This window comes from Vulpes vulpes, chromosome 14 (assembly GCF_048418805.1).
Source record: "Vulpes vulpes isolate BD-2025 chromosome 14, VulVul3, whole genome shotgun sequence".
Taxonomy (NCBI): Eukaryota; Metazoa; Chordata; class Mammalia; order Carnivora; family Canidae; genus Vulpes; species Vulpes vulpes.
The window spans coordinates 107,807,066-107,827,003 of record NC_132793.1 but is presented as its reverse complement, the minus strand read 5'-3'; the positions used below and the strand labels follow the sequence as shown (position 1 = coordinate 107,827,003).

Here is a 19,938-nt window from a genome sequence, read left to right as displayed (position 1 = left end):
ACAGAGCTTTTGTTTTCTTCATGGGAGTCCTGTGACCAGGACTTTCTGCTCAGCTTGGTGTGCTTGACCTTCCACGAACTTGGATATGGTATGCATCAACCACTTCTGTTAGCAATATCTTTAAAGCCCCTTAAAGTTTGCAAAATGCTTTTCCACCATGGGTTATGCCTTAGTGCATAGAATGGCCGCCTGAGGAAGGTTCTTGTGAGGAGCTTCCTTGTATAGGCGAGAGGCTGCATCTCCAGTGGGCTGTAGACCCAGTGACCAGTGAGGGGCAGAGCCAGGAGCTGACCTTGGATTTTTCCCCTTTGCCTTCCACCTCCCTGTGCTGGGCCACCTAGCACTCTGGCCTTTCCCCTCCATTTCAACCTGCTTGGTCCTGGCACCATCCCTTCAAGAAGGAGGGAAAAGGATGAAGGGGAAGCGAGGAGCCTCTGTTGTGATTCTGTTTTCTTGGCCTGGTTCCACTCCAGGCTAACCATCTGCAGCCTTCTGTACCCTTGGGTCCCCCTATTCCATAGTGGAAAACCAGCCCGGGCCACCCTGAACCCCCGACTTTTATCTTTCCCCTCTTCTTACCATTTGATGGGTATCCCATCACACTGAATAGATCCCTTCCTCATGACTCACTCTATACAAAGCTGTTGTGAGCATCTTGGCCTTCTCCTGTCCCTGAGACCTAGCACTGAGCTGCCACTGCAGCTTACAGGTAGGCACATAACAAGAAAACATCTCTGAGATGTTAGGCGCTGATGGAGTGAAATAATTTTACATCCTGTTTTGCCAGATGTGAGATGCACATCACAGGCGCTTAGCTAATTATATGGTGATGACTCTATTTGTCAATGGAAGCCTGATTGCAAGGCTTTTTTTAACATTTGCTGGTATTTCCAGAAAGGGAAGCAAAGAATACGTGGTAAGTTGCCTTCTCCTGGAGAGTTTAAATTGATTAATTTCTCTGTTTAATGTTTGTGCTTTCCTTCAGTTACATGTGTCAGTGTGAGAAGCTAAGGAGTCTTGGTTAGAAATGACAGAGATGAAACTAATTTCAATCAATCGGAGAGTTTTCTTTAAAACCAGCAGAGACCGGAGAGGGTCCAGTGTAGTATTTTCTCAGTCCTGTTAGTAGGTTGGCAGTCTTATGGGTATCGCCTAGAAACTTGATAAACATAGACTCCCAGTGACTCAGATTCATGAGGGTTCTAAGAATCTTTTCCTTTTCCTTTTCCTTTCACCTTGTATCTTCCTGTTCAAGACCTCAGATGCTACAGCTAGACCTGGAATATGCCTCCCCTACTAACTTTCTCTTCTTCCTCAAAGGTAACTTCTATCCTGAATATTATCACCAAGGTATGCTTTAAAAAATACTTTTTTCACTCACATATGTACTTATAAGTCAGAAGTGATTTATTATGTTTAAAAATGTCCACGTACATGGCTTCAGAGTGCACAGATCCTGCAGCTTGCATTTTCTACTTACCCTTTGATGTCTGCTCAGGGGTCAATGGGCGTGCAGTTTATCCACCCCATCACCATCCTGGCGTGCTTTGGTGAGCATTCTCTTGCATGTCCTTTGGCTTCTCTGGGATGGATACCGATGCTGGCATGGCTGACTTTTGTATGCACACATTTTCAGCATTACTAGATCTTGACAAATGGTTTCCCAGGTTTGCTTTTGCAATTATACATCTGCCAGCGATGTATGAGAGCAATCATTTTGTATGTGTCCCTTCCGAGAGTCTCTCTTCATATCCACATGCAGGCAAGTAGAAATGCAGATTTTAATTCCCACCCCCATAGGCAAGCTGTGGTGTTCTGCCTTTTGCTTTTTACACTTAAACAAAGTGTCTTGCAGATCTTTCCAATTTAGAGACTGGAGTCTTTCCTTTTGCTCTTTTACAGTATGTACCATTTCATTGTTCAAACAGACCATAATTTAAAAAATATTCTCTTATTCCTGGGCATTGGGTTATTTTCAGACAACTCTGTAATAATCAACCCCATGCGTATATTATCTCTCACTCTTGCTAGTGTGTGGCCTGACTTCCCAGAGGGGCTGTTGGCTTGCATGAAGGTTGTAGGCACTCATAATTTTGATACACAGCCTCCCACCAGCAACGTGTCAGAATGCCTTTCCCCCACAGCCTCGCCCTCGTACGTCAGCAAGCCTTGGGGAGTTTGCTAGTGTGGTGGGGAAGGGTGGATCTCCCTCTAGTTTAATCTGCATTTCGCTTCTTATGGTCTTGAATGAGCTACTTTGCTTGTCTGTGCCTTGGTTTTCTACTCTGCAATGGGAGGGAGGGTCATAATGGTGGCTGCCTTTCTGACGTGTTGTGAGCATGAAAGAATAAGTTGAGATGGAGACATTTAGAAGAGTACCTAGCATGTAGTGAGCACCTATTTAAGTGTTAAGCTGCTTCACTATTGTTGCTTTGTTCTTGTTATCACTATGCTACCGCTTCTAGGTCTCAATAAACTCACAAGCTCCGACTGAAAACAGTTTGAAAATCAAGATGATAGTGGGATGCATTAGGGGCCAGAGCTAGGGGTGTCCACATCCACCCTCCTTTGCCCAGGACCATACGGATGCCCCCAATGTGCCCCCAGGAGGACACCCTTGAGCTTGGCTCCCTTGTGCACAGACCTCATGGTGTTTCCACACACCTGCCAGGGAAGGGGTTGGTGGGTGGGCATAGGCTCATGGTGTCTCTGGGACCCCTTGAAGCATCAACCATTACACTGGTCCTTGTAGACCCCCAGGATGAGGCTGATTTCTTCCTGCCCCCTGTAGTGGGCCCCTCTGCCTCCTGCCACCCTGCCACCCAGGAGGTGGCATGGTCACGTCTTTCCTTCAAAGGGCTCTTCCCTTATGAGGACTTAATGTCCAGGCTTCCTTGCATTCTCATCCACTGATGAGTGAAAAACTGCTCTGATTTTTAAAATACATCCATCTCATTTGACCTGTCAAGGGAAGAGTGGCAGCCTGGGGTGCCTGTCTATACAGTACCCAGAATGGAGACACCTGTTCCTTCTTCAGTGGTCCTGCCAGATGTATACCCACTGTACTAGTTCACTCAAAAAGCAAAATTTTGGCTCTTGGTTTTTCTCTGGAGTATATCATGTTCAATTTTCAGTTCTTTACTTCTATTTTCTTTTGGCTTCATTTGTAATTTGCCAACTTCTTGAAGTTTATGTTTAGATAATTGATTCTTAGCCCTTTTCGTATATATATGCATTCATTCAAAGCTATCCATTGCCCTGCAAGCACAGTCTTAGCCGTGTCCTGTAAGTTCTGACATTTGTGTTTTTATTGTCACTCAGTTCAAAATATATTCTAGTATCTGTTGTGATTCCTTTTTCAACTAATGGTTCATTCAGGGATATACTGCTTACTTTCCACATATTCAGGTTTTTAAAAATCATCTATTTGCTTTTAGTTTCTGGTTTAAATTCACCATAGTAAGAACTTGATATGATTTCACATCATACAGATTTGTAGACTTGTTGCTCAACACATAGTCAGGATTGGTAAATGCTCCATGTCTACACTGAGGGACATGCATTTTTTTTGCTGGGTGCACAGGTCTATGTAGATTTGTCAGATCACAGTTATTAACTGTCATCTTCAGGTCTTCTACTAATTCATTTGTTTTGTCAGCAGATCAAAGGGAGAGATGTAGCCATTATCTCTTTAATTATGGATTTATCTATTTTTCTTGCTATTTCTGTCAGTTCTTGGTTTATTTTGAAGCTATGTTATTGGTTGCACACGGAGTTTAAGTGGCAATACACCTTACTTGTAGTTGAAACCGTTTCAAGAATATGAGAAATCCCTGTTTATTGCAGTGTTTCTTGCCTCAAAGAATGACACTGATTAATCCACGGATGAAGTATCTTCCTTCACAGTGCCTTTTGATGAGCAAAAATTGTGAATTCTGAAATCCATTACATCAGTCTTTTATAGTCAGTGCCTTTTGCCTTCTATCCATAAAATCTTAGCATATCCCAAGCCACCAAGATAGCACCTGTGTCTTCTTCCAGATTTTTTATGGCTCTGTCTTTACGGACAGGTCTCTGATTCGTACATATTGGTTTTGTGTATAGGATGGAATGTAGGGGTCAAAATTCATTTTCTGCCAAATAAGTAGTCAATTGGTCTGGTCACCTTGATGACCTGAATTGCCTTGATTGGAAGTCCCTTGATTGTGTACGTGTGGGTCCATCTCTGGGCTCCTGTCTGCTTCGTTAGTCTTCTTTTACATGGTCGTGTCAAGGCCACATTGTCTTGATTGCTGCAGCTTTACAGAGAGTCTTGAAATCAGCTAGCCTATATCTTCTAACTTTGTTCTATTTTTTCCAAATGATTTAAAACTTGCAAATGATAGTTTTCTGTAAAATAAGTCAACACTGTCATCATGGCTTTTTATTTCATCTTGTCAAGTCCACATCTTTATGATTGAAGTAGCTTTTTTTTTTCTAAATTAAAGAACTACTGTTATAAGAGGAACAGCCCTTATTTATCTTGATGACAGCATGCTAGAGCGACAGAGAGTGAAAATCTAGAATATATTCCCAGAAGGCCTTTAACTTATCATGATGTTTGGGGTCAGCACACTCTTTCCCATCTGTCCAATGGAAATATGCTGATCAGAATTATCAAAAAGGCAGATTGAAAAAGTTACACAAATACACTTTTAGAATTAAACAGTTGTACTATCAGTGGTTTATTAGTAGAATTCCTTCTGTAAAAGCTCTAGAACAGCTTTCTACCATGAACTTATAAAACAGGTGCCAAGTCTTTGTTAATATGAACTGCTGTTATCCATGTGGTCCCAAACTTATTACCCAGGCTTTTGGTATTGTGAAGTGTGGCTTTACTGTAACAGCTGACAGTCTCTGAAGTGAGCCACACACGGCCTTTCTCAGGTGTGAGGAGCAGGAGGGCTGTGTGTGGCCAGTGCCTGACCTGACCCACGCTGCTTCAACAATCATGGCCAGAATTGTTTCTCTTCCTTCGGGCTGCAGTCTGTAACTTCTATCACCAGCAGCTCTTGCCAAAATTAACTGACTTTGTCTGTGTGTGTGTGTGTGTGTGTGTGTAGATGCTGAAAGCATGAGCCATTTTGTAGGGGTCACTCAGAAGACAACAGCCAATATTCCCAGAAACGGAGTGGTCAGGTTTCCTTAAAAAATGTGCAGAGATTGTGTTTCTGGCAATGAGGGCTCAAGTTAAAAGCAAACAAAAATACCACAGAACATAAAACAATTTGTTTTTTTGAAGGATTTGTAATTCTGAATTTGGATCCAGTTCTCTTAAATACATATTGAACTTCTCATTGACTATAGCTCTTTAGAAAAAATTTATTAATACAGAATCTTCATTTGTAACTATTCAAGGAATTTGAGTGATAAAGCCTTTATTAATTACCTCTGAATTAACTCTGTGGGGGCAATTTGGCAACAAATAGTGATCGGAGTACAAAGAGTAGCTTCATGAAAGTCACCTGAAATAATCCAACTGGCTGGTGGATGAAACCTATGTTAGATGGGCTTACTCTGCACTCCATGGTGTTTCCAATAGTGCCTTTCTCTGTGCCCGGGATGTAATGATGGCTTAGTCTGGGGGAAGTCTGTGTGGGGATGGCAGGGATAAGTCCCAGCCTGGTCCCAGGTGTGTCTGGGTCTCTATGGGCTCCCGAAAACCTAAGCACTGTGGGAAACTCTGGCACTCTACATAAGGGGTTTGAGTTCAGGTGGGGGGAATCAATTGAGAACAAAAGTGTATCCTTTATCTGAGTACAGAATTCTGAGAGTACAGATGCATGGTTGGGTTTATCAAGGAAGGCTTCTCAGGGACGCCAAGGACACTGCTTCACTTCATTGGCCAGATCACCTCATCTGGCCCCTTCAGTGAGTCCACTGTTCCTTGAACTTCTTTTTGTGGACAGAACGGGACTTGATGTGGAACAGGGGAGAGGAAAAGGGACATTCTAGTGATTGGGAGAGTTAGGAAGTTCGCCAGGGCGGGCTGTGTCAGTGCCCCAGGCATGATTCTTATCTATGTGTTCTTTTTTCCTTTTCTAACGTTTTTCCCTCCAAGGATTTCAGAAATCTTTGCGGAGGACTAGGGAGAGTTGGCATGAGGGCTTATTTATCTGATATGATGGCCTGGTGTCTTTCCCTCTGGATTCCATTCCTTCATTCCTCTTTCTCTCTCAGAGGAAATGTCAAGGCCAGTTTGGTTCCTCATTCCCTCCTTTTTTTCTCATTAATCACACTTTTTAGATTGGTGTTATATGCTAGGCTTTGGGAATGCTCACATAAGCAAGGCATAGATAGCCCCGCTTCTGAAAGCAAGCCTAGCCCAAGAAAAAAAAAGACACCCGTGGGCATACAGGGTGCTGGATCAGTGACCATGGGAGGAACACGTGGTCAGCTGCAGCCCAGGGCAGGGGGAGCCAAGCCATGCCCCCTGTGGGGGACAGACGCCCCCCTTCTGGGGCCCACAAGATGAGACTGAGGCTCACAGGAGGAGCCTGATCCAATGAGCCAGACACATCCCTAAAGACGCGGTTCACATGATTCACCCTTGAGGCCGGGAGGGATCCTTGGAGCAATGCTGGGGTGCATCGTGGACCCTCCCCCTTTGAAAAAAGAAAGGAGGAAAGAGAACCGCTGCTTTTTTAATAAAAGCTTTTGCCAGAGAAACATTTCTGCAGCTTACGTTTTGTGGGTTCAGCCTTCTGTTGCAAGATGAGAAACTTGTGGCTCTCTGGTCAGTTTATGTGATTGTTGTGTGCTGTGTCCTCTGTTTAAGGCTGTTGTCTCAGGAAAGGGATGCATACCTGCTTCACGCCTGCTGTGGGAGAAGTGGGGCTGGACACCTCACGCTTCACCATCCTGCTTCCCGTGGTGCCCCACACACCTTATTTTGTGCATGTTCTGGACAAGGACATAAGGCTTGAGTCTGTATTGGTCTGACTCACATATGGAGGAGGCAGTAGAATTGGGGTTAAAAATCCCATTTCTGTCTGACCCAAGAGCCCAGGAGATTCCATTGCGTTATACTCTTTCCCTAGAGAAAAGACAAACTCTTGTCCTTAGATCAAATAGGAATTTGCCTCGTCAACTGAAGATCTGATAAAACCAGAGGAGAGGCATAGGAATAGGGTCCTTCATGCAGCAGCAGGAGTGGAGTTAGTGTGGACAGACACATGGGCGCCCAGAAGGCCTGGGTCACTGGGTGGATGTCACTCTGATGATGCTTTCACACCTCAGAATTGATAGGGGAAAAAATGTGGCAGCAAGCTCTGTGGGCCTTTTTTTTTTGTTTTCCTTTTTCCTGTTTTAGTCTCAAATGTGGACATTGCCCCATAGCTATTTCATGAAGCTGCCGAACAGCAAAATGGTTGCAAACACTGTCCGGGGCTCGTGTCAGTTCTGGCACTAATCCCAACACCAGTGCAAGCCGGTGATTTTGGGCATGTCTGCTGAGATCATATTGCAAAACTGCTACCCAGATATCTGCGACTTTGGCATTTCAGTTCTGCCCTGAAGATGCATGGGATGCACTCAAATTACAGCTTCGTTCCAAAAAGAATAGAAGACATTTTGAAGGAACTGCCTGCTAACTTCTCACATACCAGCATGCCAGTTCCGCCGCCCCGGGAACCCCGAGCGCTATGTTCATTGCATATCCCCAGCGATCAGAACCATGCCCAGCTCACTGTAGGAGCTCAGTAGTGACAGCAAGGACAGTGGGTGGTGACCTTGGGGGGGCTGTGAGCACCGTACCGTGGACCCCCACCCCTGTCAGTCTAGGGCAGGATCCTTTCTGAGCCCTTGAGATCAATGGTGGGGACACTCATAGTGATAATGGTGTTGGTGACCAGAGCAGCCACCATGTGCCAGGTGCTGGCTTAGGCACTTTGCGTAGAGGGTCTCATTTCCTCTGAATTTAACCATAGTGACATAGCAGGGCAGGTCATCTTGACACTCCTTCCTTTGCTAGTAAGGAAATGGAGGCTCAGCAAGATTGGGACTTTGAACTAGTAGCTGATGTTCTGGCCTCACATTTCACTGAGAAAACAGAACTGGCCAGACAGAAGCGTCCTCAAACCCTTGCCACTAAATACACTGGCCTTTCTGTGTCTTCCTGCCTTCTCCAGATCCTACCTCCTGCTGCCTCTGGAAATTCCTCCTCTGCTCATCTCCTCCAGCCAGCTTCTGCCATCCCTCCCCCGCAGCTGAGGGGCTTCTCAGAGGCGCCCCTGTGCCTTTGGGCTGTGTCTCACTCCTCCTCCCTGCTCCTGGGAGCTGCACCCTCCTAGATCACCCCCGCTTCCCTGGCTGTTCCAGCTCATTCTTGCACTGGCCTCTCTCCTTTGGCTTTGCTCCACGTACTGACCGGCTCTGGTCCTTATCCTGGACCTGCGTTCTGCTCTGTCTTCCCTCTGGCGACTCACTCCCTCCTGGGCTGGAAGCAGAGCCTCTTCTCCCCTAACTGCTTAGTTTAGTTCCAGCTCTGCCTGGAAGCGTGCCTTTGCTCTGAACTCACCCGCCTCACTTCTCCTCTACCCACTGCTTCTCTCTGCCTACTCCATCTGAGTGGCAGCACCCAGCTGCCTTGGAGGTGGCACTTCCCTCCTGCCCCACATAACTCACCTGCAGGACCTGCTGGTTCTTCTCTAGAATCATCCTCAAGCCACTGGTTCATTCCCTCCTGCCATCACACTGGGCTGCATTGCCCCTGTTTGTCCCCTGGGGCTGACTCGTTCCCTTCTTAGTTTTTGTCTGCTATCCTCCATCGGTAGCACCAGTGCTGTCTACTACTTCTAACAGTGGCATGCTCCCCATCTCTCAGGCACTGTCTCAGACCATGTACGGTCCCCACTGAGACCCATTGTGTCTGTGCTCTGTAGGCAGGAGCACTGGAGCACAGAGCAATTAATTAAATTTGCCCCAGGTGAAGGGTGGGATGAGAACTCAGGCATTCAGGCTCTGTGGCTTGTGCTCCTGGCCTCTATGCCATACCACCTCCCAGAAAGTCAATCCTGTAGCTCCCGGGCTCCTTGCTGGGCCTGAAGGCACTGAGACACCTTCCTGGTGGCCTCCCACCATCTTCTGTCCCCCGACACCAGATGTTATCCTTAAGCACTTCACATCTACCATAGCACCTTTGCACCAGTTGGCTCTCTGCCTAGAAGCCTTATCCACTGGTTCCTCATGGGGCCACATCCTTCTGAGCATTTGACTCTCAGCCTGTATGTCATCCCAGTGAGGCCTCTTTTTTTTTTTTTTTAAGATTTTATTCATTTATTCATGAGAGACACACAGAGAGAGGCATAGACATTGGAAAAGGGAGGAAAAGCAGGCTCCATGCAGGGAGCCTGATGTGGGACTCAATCCCAGGACTCCAGGATCATGCCCTGGGCCGAAGGCAGATGCTCAACCACTGAGCTACCCAGGCATCCCTCAGTGAGGCCTCTCAATCTTGTAAATTAGCCATTTCCTCTTTGTTAAACATCACCTTCCAGTGTTATTATCAATTATTGCTGTCTTACTTTACCTTCGTGTTTGGGTAAGGCTCATTGTTCACCATAGTACCACACTTATGCTGGAATGCAAGCCCCATGATTTCCCTGTATCCCAAAACCTGTGTCAATACCAAGATCAGAGAGACATTTGGTGAATGAATGAGTGAACAAATGAGCACCTGGCATCACTTAAAGCCAAGTGCTTTTGAGCCCATAGATTTTCCCACCATACTGTATGCCTCTGCTTGTTCATTCTAGCTTCAGCCCCTTATGCAAGCATCCTTGTCTCTGAGAGTGCTCCAACATGTTTGCACTTTATTGTAGGTGATCCGAGATGTCTACAGTGGCTGCAGTGGGCCGGCGGATTCAGAAGGCCCACCCCCATCAAGCTCCCCAGTGCACAAGACAGAGCTGGAGAAGGTAAGTGCGTCTTTCTTCCCAGGAATGCTTTAGGCCTCCCTCAAAATTTTGATAACATTCTCTGGGAATTTTTGCACTGAGAATTGGAGAAAAAAATGCAATCCTGCTGATTCTGCATTTCAAGTTCATGCTGTGTATGAAGCTTGACTTAGTCATTTTACAGACTATGTGGTTGGTTTGATCATCCCCAGCTTTAGATACAAAAGTGGGTTTAAAAGTGTGAAAGGATTTTAGGTGTGTAGGTTACTTAGCCATCACGGGGCAGAGTGGAACTCCACACGTTGGTCTCTGTATGTCTGGAATACAATAGGCACTGCCTAAGCAAGATCCCAAAGGTTTATTCCCAACAGACCAGAATACGTTCCCTGTCCCTTTCTGTTCTGTATTCATTTTGCTTGTTGGAAGACACAACGAGATCCCAGTGGTGGGGATAGAGGGCTGGCCTTTCTTGCTAGGATTGTGTAAACCCATCACTGCTGTGTGCCATGCCTGGCCTTCTCCAGCCATGCTTTCTATGTCTGTGTGCACCAGTCTCATTTTTTTGGAGGTCATGTGGGTTCTGTGGGCTTCTGTGGACCAGGAGCCTTCTGAGTCCTCTCTGTCTCATTCTTGCCTCTGTGAACAGATCCTTTTTTGTCTATTCTTGTTTTAGCCTGAGTTTTCCAAGGAAGCAGATCTGACAGGGTGTGTGTGTGTTATCAAGTACATATAAAGTTGAAATGTAAAATGTTATATATGTTGCAAAATTATGTAAATATGTATACAGATACACAGAAGTACATGCATATATACATACAAAGAGATTTATTATTATTATAAGGAATTGGCATATGCGATTATGGGGGCTAGAAAGTCCAAAATCTACAGTGTGGGTCTGTGGGCTGGAGACCTGGGGGAGCCAGTGGTGCAGATGAAGTCTGCAGGCAGCCTTCTGGAGAATCCCTTCTTGCTGGGGAAGGTGGACTTGTTGTTCTATGTGGGCCTTCAACTGATGGGGTGAGGCCCACCCACACTGTCATGGACAGTCTGCTTACTCAGTCCACTGACTTCAGTGTTAGTCTCATCCACCAGCCTCTTCCACATGGATGGACACATTAAATTAAGCTCACAGGCCTCACCCAGACATTGTGACACAGCAGGCCCGTTCATTTTTCTCCTGATTTCTTTTTTTTTTTAATATTTTATTTATTCATTCATGAGAGATACAGAGAGAGGGGCAGAGATACAGACAGAGGGAGAATCAGGCTCCCTGAGGGGAGCTGGACATGGGACTCAATCCCAGGACTCCAGAATCATGACCTGAGCCAAAGGCAGATGCTCAACCACTGAGCCACCCAGGCATCCCTTTTCTCCTGATTTCAAAACCAATGCCTGCTCGCTGTAGAAACTCAGAAAGTCTAGAGAAAGAAACAGGAGGAAAGAAGTCCCTCATGAGTCCACTGCACAGAGGAGGCAGCTCCCCACAACACTGCGTGTTAAATCAGCTTGAGTGGTCTGATGCATCAGTTGCTTACACTGCCTTTCCATCTGTTACCCGTATGCTATTAGCAATGTTCCAGGCTTTTGAAAACTCGTAATAAGGAGCAGGCACTTCTGCATTTTCAGCAGGTGTGTAACACCAGATCCATGCGCCTCTACTATTGTTTGGGTCTGTACCCATCACCCCAGTCCCGTCCTCTCCCTTCAGACCGTTTAAAACAGCATGGTCCTTGGTGTCTCGCACATGAGGCTTCGCTGTGTCTCTGTTAGCTAAGAAGAGACTCCCAGAAGCTGGGTTACTAGACCAAACAGTGGAAATATTCTTACAGTTTTGATTCATATTTTAAACATCACTTTCCAGACAGGCTGCTCCCAAACCCTGTGCTATCGGCAGTGTGTCAGAGCTCCCATTCCCCAAGGGCAGTGGCTCTTCTTCTCTGTGACTACCCTGTTAGCACCTGGCCAGGCCTGCCAACCCAGACCCCAGTCTCCTGGCCCAAGAGCTGGGGCAGTGGTGGCCTTTGGTTATTCTTTTGCTGGGACTCAGCACACTACAGGCTCCCACTAGATGCCATTCCTCACTCACTGCAACTCTTCCCCGCGCCACTGTGGGATCACAAACCCCTGCCTGCCATCCTTGGACAATACCACCCAGACCCCTCATGAGTGGATAATGGGGCATGTTCCCTGGTGCCCTGGTATCGTGCAGATGTTCCATTGGTCTCTAGTTGGCCAGGCTCTGTGCCTTTGGGCTGTGATGTGTGGGACCAGGAGGGTTTGTCCAAGCTCATGTCCTCCACTGTGATGCCATAGTTCTCCCCCAGAATGGAGGATTCCAGCTCTAAGCAACATCTCTTCTCCAGTTGCCAGCTCAGAATCCTAGTCATGGTTCCTACAATCAGATAGCAGGGCTATAAAATATTGTAGGTACTCCGGTGCACCCTGGGACAGTTTTGACAGTGGTCTGTCTCTGCATATGTTCGGAGTGTGTCTGTTATGGTCAGATATCTGGCCTCACCCAATTATTGGCCGGCAACAGGGAAAGTTGAGCAGGTGATGGGATCTTTCCTTCTGGAAGGATAACATGGCTTGGTGAAGGGAATATTTTTTTGTAATCTTAATATTTTTTCAAAATTACTTGCAAGAAAAAGTGATTTGGATGAGATGGAGCTGGGGCCAGAGCATGTGTTAGTAGTGCCCCAGTGAGTCTGCCCTTCGTTCCTCTGCTGTTTCTGAAGCTCTTGTAATGAGCCGGCTGGCAGCCTGTCTGTGCTTGAACCCTGGCCTCTGTGTGTGGTCGTGGACTCAACCACACTTCCTTTCACCTCAGAGATCACTTTGTACTGATCCCTTGGCCAGTGTGACCCACTGTGAGAATAACTTAATCCTTTTTACCCTTGCAGAAACTGTCTTCTGAGAGACCCAGCTCCGATGGAGAGGGTGTTACAGAAAATGGCATCACTGTGTGTAATGGAAAAGAACAAGGTGAGTTCTGCTCATGCCCAAAACACAAAAACAAAAGTAAGAAAAGAAAATATAAAATGTGTCCAGCTCTATGGACTTTGTGTGACAAGTTTCCTTGGAAGTTCAGTGATGTAGTTGGCATCACCCGGTGTCATGTGCTGGAAGCACAGAAACACCCCTTTGGTTGATGGGAACTCCACGTGTCTTAACCTGCCGTCCTACTGAACCCTGGCACAGGTGTGCCCTGTATATATTTTAACTTCCAGGCCTCTGGCAGCTTATTTCCTTACCTGATTTATCACTGAGAGAAATTTGCTGTGAGGAGGTGGATGAGTGGGATGGGAAGCCTGCATGCCCACCCCATGCCACCTTTGCTCAGCCCCAGAGCCCAGGCAAGCCTTCCTGCTGTCAGAGGCCACTTGCCAGTGTCCCATCTGTGAAACGAGGAGACCAGCCTCACAGGTTTGCAATCTTTTTAAAAATGACGTTCTGAAATGTCTTTATTCACTTTCATTTAAAAATGACTTGTTAAAGTTGTGGTTAAATACACGTTAACATACAGTTCGCATTCTCAGTCACTTTGTGTCCAGTTCAGCACTGTTAGGGATGTTCACAATGTTGGGCAGCTGTCCCATCGTCCAGCTCCAGAGCTCTTTTCATCTTGTGAAACTGGCAGTCTGTGCCCATAAACACTAGCTCCCTCGACCCCTCCTCAGCCCGTGGCGCCCTCCACTCTACCTCCTGTCTCTATGAATCTGAGACCTCAAGGAAGCTCATATGAGCGCTGTCTTACAGCATTTGTCCCTTTGTGACCGGCTTGTTTCACTCAGCACAACATCCTCAAGGTCTGTCCACATGGTGTTGGGTATCAGAATGTCCTTCCTTTTAACACTGAATAGCATTCCGTCTTCTGGATGGACCACATCGTGTTAATCCACCCATCCTGTGGACCCTTGGGCTCTTCCGTGTTTGGCTACTGTGAATGATGCTGCTGTGAACATGAGCATTTGGATTTTGAATTCTTTTTTCTAAGTCAGCTTTACGAGGCATATATGTCCGGTAAAATCCACACTTCTTGGCACACAGTTCTTTGAGCTTTGGCAGACACAGGAGTGTAACCCTCACCACAGTCCAGATGTGGGACATTTCCATTACCCCAAAATGTCCCCCCATACCCCTGGTAGCACCCACTCTGTTTTCCATCCTTTACAGAATGTCTTAGACGTGGAATCAGACAGTCTGTGGCCTTTGGGTCTGGCTGCTTTCCCCGGCATGGTGCATGTGAGATGTACCCACATTGTAGTGTGAGTCAGGAGTCTGTTCCTTTATGTGGCCAGGCTGCTTTCCTGGGTGCAGATGGGCCACAGTTTAGGTATCCCCTCACCTACTGAAGGACAGCTGGGTATTTCCAGGTTTAAGCAGTGCATAAAGCTGTTCTAGACACTCAACAGGATTTGCATGAACGTGTATCTCGTTTCTCTTTGATAAATATCTAAGGGTGGAATTTGAGGGCCATGGGTGTTCTCACCACCTTGCTAATGTCATTTTGTTTTATTCTTTTATTCTGGTCATTTTAATGGGCATATAGTGCTCTGTAATGGTGGCTTTAACTTGTATTTTCCTAAAGACTAAGGATCTTGAACCTTTTTTAATGTTCTTTTCTTTTTGCCAACCATGTATCATCTGATGAAATATCTACCCAAATCTTTGCCCCTATTTTTATTGGATTTTGTTCATATTTACTGACTTCTGAGAGTTTTTTTATATATTTTGAGTCCAAGTCCTGTATCAACGTGTTTTGCATATAGCTTATCCTGGTCCGTGGCTTGGCTTTCACTTTCCTTCCCAGTGTGTGGGCTAAGAGGAGGGTGGGATTTGTGGGTCATGGGGAAGATTTCTTTGTGCAGAGCCAATAGCCTGTGTGCTCCTGGCCCTGTGACCTCGGCTTCCGGGGGAGCGGTCTGCCCACTCAGCTCATCTGCGCTCCCTCGCCAGAATGGAGCAGGCCCCTCCCAGCTCTGAAGTGAGGCCCCCTTCCACCAAACAGCAACCCAGACCACTGAGAATCTTGAAAGGCAAATAACCTAGACTATTGTGTTATTCCAAGGTTTGTGCCTAAAGGTCACGACCTCTGCCTTTGCCCATGTGATTCTCTAACTGCGTCTCATCCGAGTGCAATTTCAGCAATCTCTGTCAGAAGTCACTCAGGGGAAGGCATCGTCTGTGTCTTCCATGGGCACATTAGGTGTAATCAAAGCCAGGAGAGCTGTCTAAGTTTTGCTCTGAATCAGAATAACCTGCAATCTCAGGTTCCTACTCAGATGCTGGGGTGCAGCAGCCATGGCTCTTTGGTTGGGTCTCTTTCCTCTTTTGGTCCCTATTGGAAATCAGGTTCACAGGATGATACGAATGGATGTATGCATTGGAGAATACACCTGTATCTAAAATCCTTCTGCTTCCTTTTCTCAAGGAAGGTGACCTGGATTCAAAATTGTTCTGCTTTGCATGTAGCAGACACTCCCTGAGTGGTTGCTGAAGGAGGCCAATAGTTTAAATTCCTCCTGGCTTCTGCCTTAGCTTCTATTCCTGCTGCTCACACTAGAGCTTTTTGCAGTTGAGAGATTTCAGCACAGCTCCCCTTATCCCAGCCATGCCATGGCTCAGAGACGCTGCTGGCCAGAGGGATGGGTCCGCGCTTATGATAGTTATGGCTTTAAAAATGCCAGGAGTTAGCTTTGCTTTGGTGGCCTGTCCCTCACTGCCCGCCGTGCGCTCACAGTGTGTGCTGTTTGGACTTCTGGGGCTTTCCTGCCCTCTGACTTCAGTTGAGAGTTCTGAGTTTTGGGAGTTTCTTCATGATTTGTTGCATGGGCCAGATTCTGCTTTTATGTAGTAAATAGCGTCAACATAGTCTCACATTCCTCCATACTTTGGCTTTTTCTTCCAAGGAGTCTCATACTTCTGCTTTTGCAAAAAATTAATCAGTGGTCCTTCAAGGAATTAAAAGTATGATCTCTTTTCTTTGTAGTCAGGCTCCAGCAGGGACTTTCCAAATAGGAGCAACTGCTAGTAGAATTGGAAGTAAACGTAACCTTGAGCTGTGAGCTGTGAAGAAGTGGTCCGCCTGCCCCCTGAGCTCTGCAAAAGGGGGCCTCCAGGGAATGCTGGGAACACCTTCCTTTCAGAGCTTAGCCTGAACGGGACTATGGTCACAGATGGTCTCGAGGCTCTTTCAAAAAAGCTAAGAGGGACCGTTCACGGCTGCTTTCACTTCTGGCACGGCCACACTGAAAGCACAATGACACAGCCATCCAAACGGCAGATCCCCATGTCTGGGGGCAACTGGGGGGAATGTGCCTTCCCACTAAGGTTAAGGCAGGTTCTTCATGCTTTGTTTGAAAAGAGAGGGTAGGTGGGTATTGGGAGACTGTAAGGGGCGCAAGTGGCCTTCTGCGCTCCATGCTTCTATATCACGTGAGGCCTTCACAAGACACAGGCTGGGCCCTTAAACATCAGATGTTTATTTCTCGTGGTACTGCCAGCCGGGAGCCCCAGATGGTGCTGCCATCAGAGCTGGTTGCTGGGGAGGCCTCTTCCTGGCCTGTGAATGGCCGCATCCCTCTGTGTCCTCAGGTGGCCTTTCTTCTGTGATCACAGCCTCTTAAAAAGGACGCTAATCCTGCTGGATCAGGCCCCCACCCTTATGACCTCATGTGACCCCATCATCAAATATAGCCACACTGGGGTTAGGGCTTCAACATAGGGATTCCGAGGGCACTTCATTCAGTCTGGAACAAACACTGTGTTTACCCAGAAACTAGGCATAGCTTCTCTTCTGTCAGCTGTTGTTTCTAGAGAGAGAGAGACAGGCTGAAAATCAAGTGACTGAGCTCGTGATGGCCCCTAGTCTGCGGGGCTCAGGAGAGTGAGAGCAGATGGGGCAGGGGTGGGTATGTGGGCCTGCACCTCGTGTTCTGCTGGTGGTGGCTATGGCAGAGTGAGACTGGAAGAGAGAAGATGTTCCCCCATCCCCCGACCTCCCCACCCCCGCCATGAGGTAGAGCGAGTCATCTGTATCACAGGGGCTTTAAGAATGAGGCCCAGGGTTGTAATTCCATGTCCAGGGGCCCCTCTCTCTGACATTATCCTGTGGCTGTTTATGCTGTGTTCTTATGGTCATGGGCTGAGCAGGAGGGGAAGGAGTTCCTGCCTCATTATATTTTCTCAAGGGGCTGTGATGCCCTGTGGGTTATAGACTGGGAGGTGGGAGTCACCCTGGAGAGGGAGACACCAGGAGGGTTGTTGGGGGGCGTGGAGCCCCTCTCCTGCCTACCCCACTCCCTAGTGAAGCTGCACTTGACCCTCCTGGATGTCCCAGTGTTCTGTGTGGCCTGAGAAGTGGCCTTTGCCCCTTGCCTCCAGGACCAGGCACATAATGGCCTCGGATGATGGTGATGAGTGACCTGTCCCTTTGCAGAGTTACCGTGGGAAGAAGGGTCTTGCCCCCAGATCCCCCGTGCACACTCACGCACCATCTGATCTCGAGATTCCAAATGGGGGTCCAGAGTTGCCAGACCTTCCAGTTTCCCAAAGGAAGCCAGCAATCATCTTAAGGCACAATGTTTGTGAATTTGATATATTGGATGTGACTTCATAATTTAATGCTCTGCAGGCTAAAGCAGACCATGATGGGCTGAGGGTTCTGGAGAGGGCAGAGCTGCATGCATGTCTCAGGGACAGGCACGGGGCTGCTGGAGGGCTTCCTGGGGCTGGGGAAGACTGAGGTCCCCCTTTCCCTTCTCGACCCCTCCCTGAACTGGCCAGGGTGTGGCCACACGGCTTCTTTCTGTTCCTCAGACGTGTCCAGCTCCTTTCAGCCTCATGGCCTTTGTGTTGGCTGATGTCCTTCCGGGCCAGAAGGTTCTTCCTGGGGTTCTGCACAGCCGCTACCTTGTCACCCAGCTCCCAGCTCAAAATTCGGAAGGTTGCCCATTCGGAAGGTTCCCCCAACCGCCAGTGCCTCTGCCGTGTCACCCACTATAGATCTCTGCACAGGCCTGCCTGCCATCGGACCTCCTCCGTGCATGCCTGTGCATGCATGCATGTGTACACATGTGCACGCACATGTGTATCTGCTCTTAGCCTACTCTAGAACATGCGTTCCCTCAGGATGCCTGTTTTCTGCTGTCCTCCTTTATGTTTACACTGATAGCTAGCACATAGCAGGTGCTCAAGCAATGAAAATTGAAGGAAATAGGATTGACTATGATTTATGCTTTATTATTATTGTCTTAGGTTATAGTCTGTAATTGAAATACACTTTCTCATTTTCATCATTTTCTTGACAGTTAAGAGGAAAAAGAGTTCCAAATCAGAGGCCAAGGGTACAGTGTCTAAAGTCACTGGGAAGAAGATCACCAAGATCATTGGCTTGGGGAAGAAAAAGCCATCAACAGATGAGCAGACCTCATCAGCAGAGGAGGATGTCCCCACTTGTGGTAAGACGGAGGGTGCCTGGGTATGAGCGGCGCTCATCCGGTGCATGGCCTCTTCTGGAGTTGCGTTTGCATCTACTGGGCTCTTTCAAGACAGACTTGTGATCCTCAGAATGGTGGGAAATGTACTACATTTTTACTGCTTATTAATAAAAGATCTTGCAGGGGTTTGAAATGATCTCTGAGGTTCTTTCAAGATGAAAAACAAATTCTTTCTTTGATCCCATGAAGTTCTCCCAAATTCCTTTTAAACGTTTCTAAACTGGGACACATGCACAGGCCTTGGTGAGCAAAGGAGGTAGTGTGGAGCCTAGCATGTGCATGGGGTGACAGCGCTTTCCCAGGGCTACACCGGTAGAATAAGCATCCTGGCGGGCTGCATGTCTCAGACCTCAATTTCAAGCAAGTAGAGCCTGATGGACCATCCCATCATCAGCCCATCACCTGAAGTCCTTTCTGAGCAGGTGCCCCTGCCAGGACAGGGTGGGCACCCATGATGTGGCCCCGGCCCTCTTAGGGCTATCGCTTGTGTGGCAGAGGCGGGTCTGAAGGAGGGATCACAGGGAGAGACATGCAGTGCGTCCTGGTGATGAAGAGGAGGGAAACCAGGGCAGCGGGAGTGTCCCCAGGGACCCAAGTGAAGTGGAGGCATGGGCAGGGGGCTGCTGGGAAGGGGTGGCGGTTGTACAGACACCCATTTCCTCAGGCACCGAGCAGTCCTTTGCTGGAGAACAACACTCAAAGCCAGACCGCAGGGCTTTGGCCTCTATTAGGAATCGAGGCGGGCCTAGGTGCCCGTGCACTCCAGCGGCACGGCCAGTGTTCTGTCAGGGCAGGTCCTTGGTCTCTTCCTTCTGCACACTTGCTCTACTCACCCCTGTGTCTCAATGAGCACAAGTGGGCACCCTGTCTGCCCAAGGTATGGGGCCTTATATGGGGGGATACACGGTCCCAAGTGCCCAAGTTGGCCATATAGACAAAGATAAATTAATGCAACAGCTGCCCCATCCCAGGGTGTGAGCTATGCCAGGAGGACAACAGAAGAGTCAGTGCTACAGTGGAGGGGGTGGGTTACAGAGCTGGCTGGGTGCCAGAGCTTGCAGGAGCCAGGTGTGTGCTGCACCCTGAGGATAGGTCCAGGTGAGGTCCTAGCTCCCTCTGGCTGTGATTGTTGTGGTTCTAGGAAGCTGCACATGTGAGACTTCAAGGCCTGGTAGAGTCATGTCCTTTGTCAAGCCTTGGCTACCCTGGGTGGTGATGCAGAAGTGTCCATACAGGGGAAGCTGGCTGGGCAGACGGCGGGGGGCGGGGGGCTGGTGAAGTGGCCGCTTCTGGACTTTTGGGAGCAGAGTGCTACCAAAAGGAGACCAAGGGTCCCTGCATCTGTCCCTAGTCAAATGGCAGTACGTAGTAGTCCTAGAAGCGGGCTGACTGAAGCTCTTTCTGTTACCCTACATAAAAGAGAGAGTTTCACCTTGCTGATGTTATAGCAGAGTGGACGGGGCCCAGGCCCAGAGGGCTGAGGTTACAGCAGGGGAAATGGG

The 19,938-nt window shown here is 47.8% G+C and overlaps 1 protein-coding gene across 21 annotated transcripts in view; it reads left to right on the top strand.

The window, feature by feature from the left end:
- AFAP1 (actin filament associated protein 1) overlaps positions 1–19,938 on the top strand; it is a 142,051-nt gene that overhangs the window by 85,536 nt on the left and 36,577 nt on the right. For 11 of the 21 annotated variants that reach the window (XM_072737595.1, XM_072737588.1, XM_072737578.1 and 8 more), the window contains 4 exons: positions 1,321–1,350; positions 9,861–9,956; positions 12,839–12,920; positions 18,248–18,397. In XM_072737595.1, coding sequence (XP_072593696.1) covers positions 1,321–1,350; positions 9,861–9,956; positions 12,839–12,920; positions 18,248–18,397 — 358 coding nt within the window. The remainder of the gene's footprint in view (positions 1–1,320; positions 1,351–9,860; positions 9,957–12,838; positions 12,921–18,247; positions 18,398–19,938) is intronic. The other 10 variants (XM_072737591.1, XM_072737587.1, XM_072737581.1 and 7 more) reach the window with 1 other exon arrangement.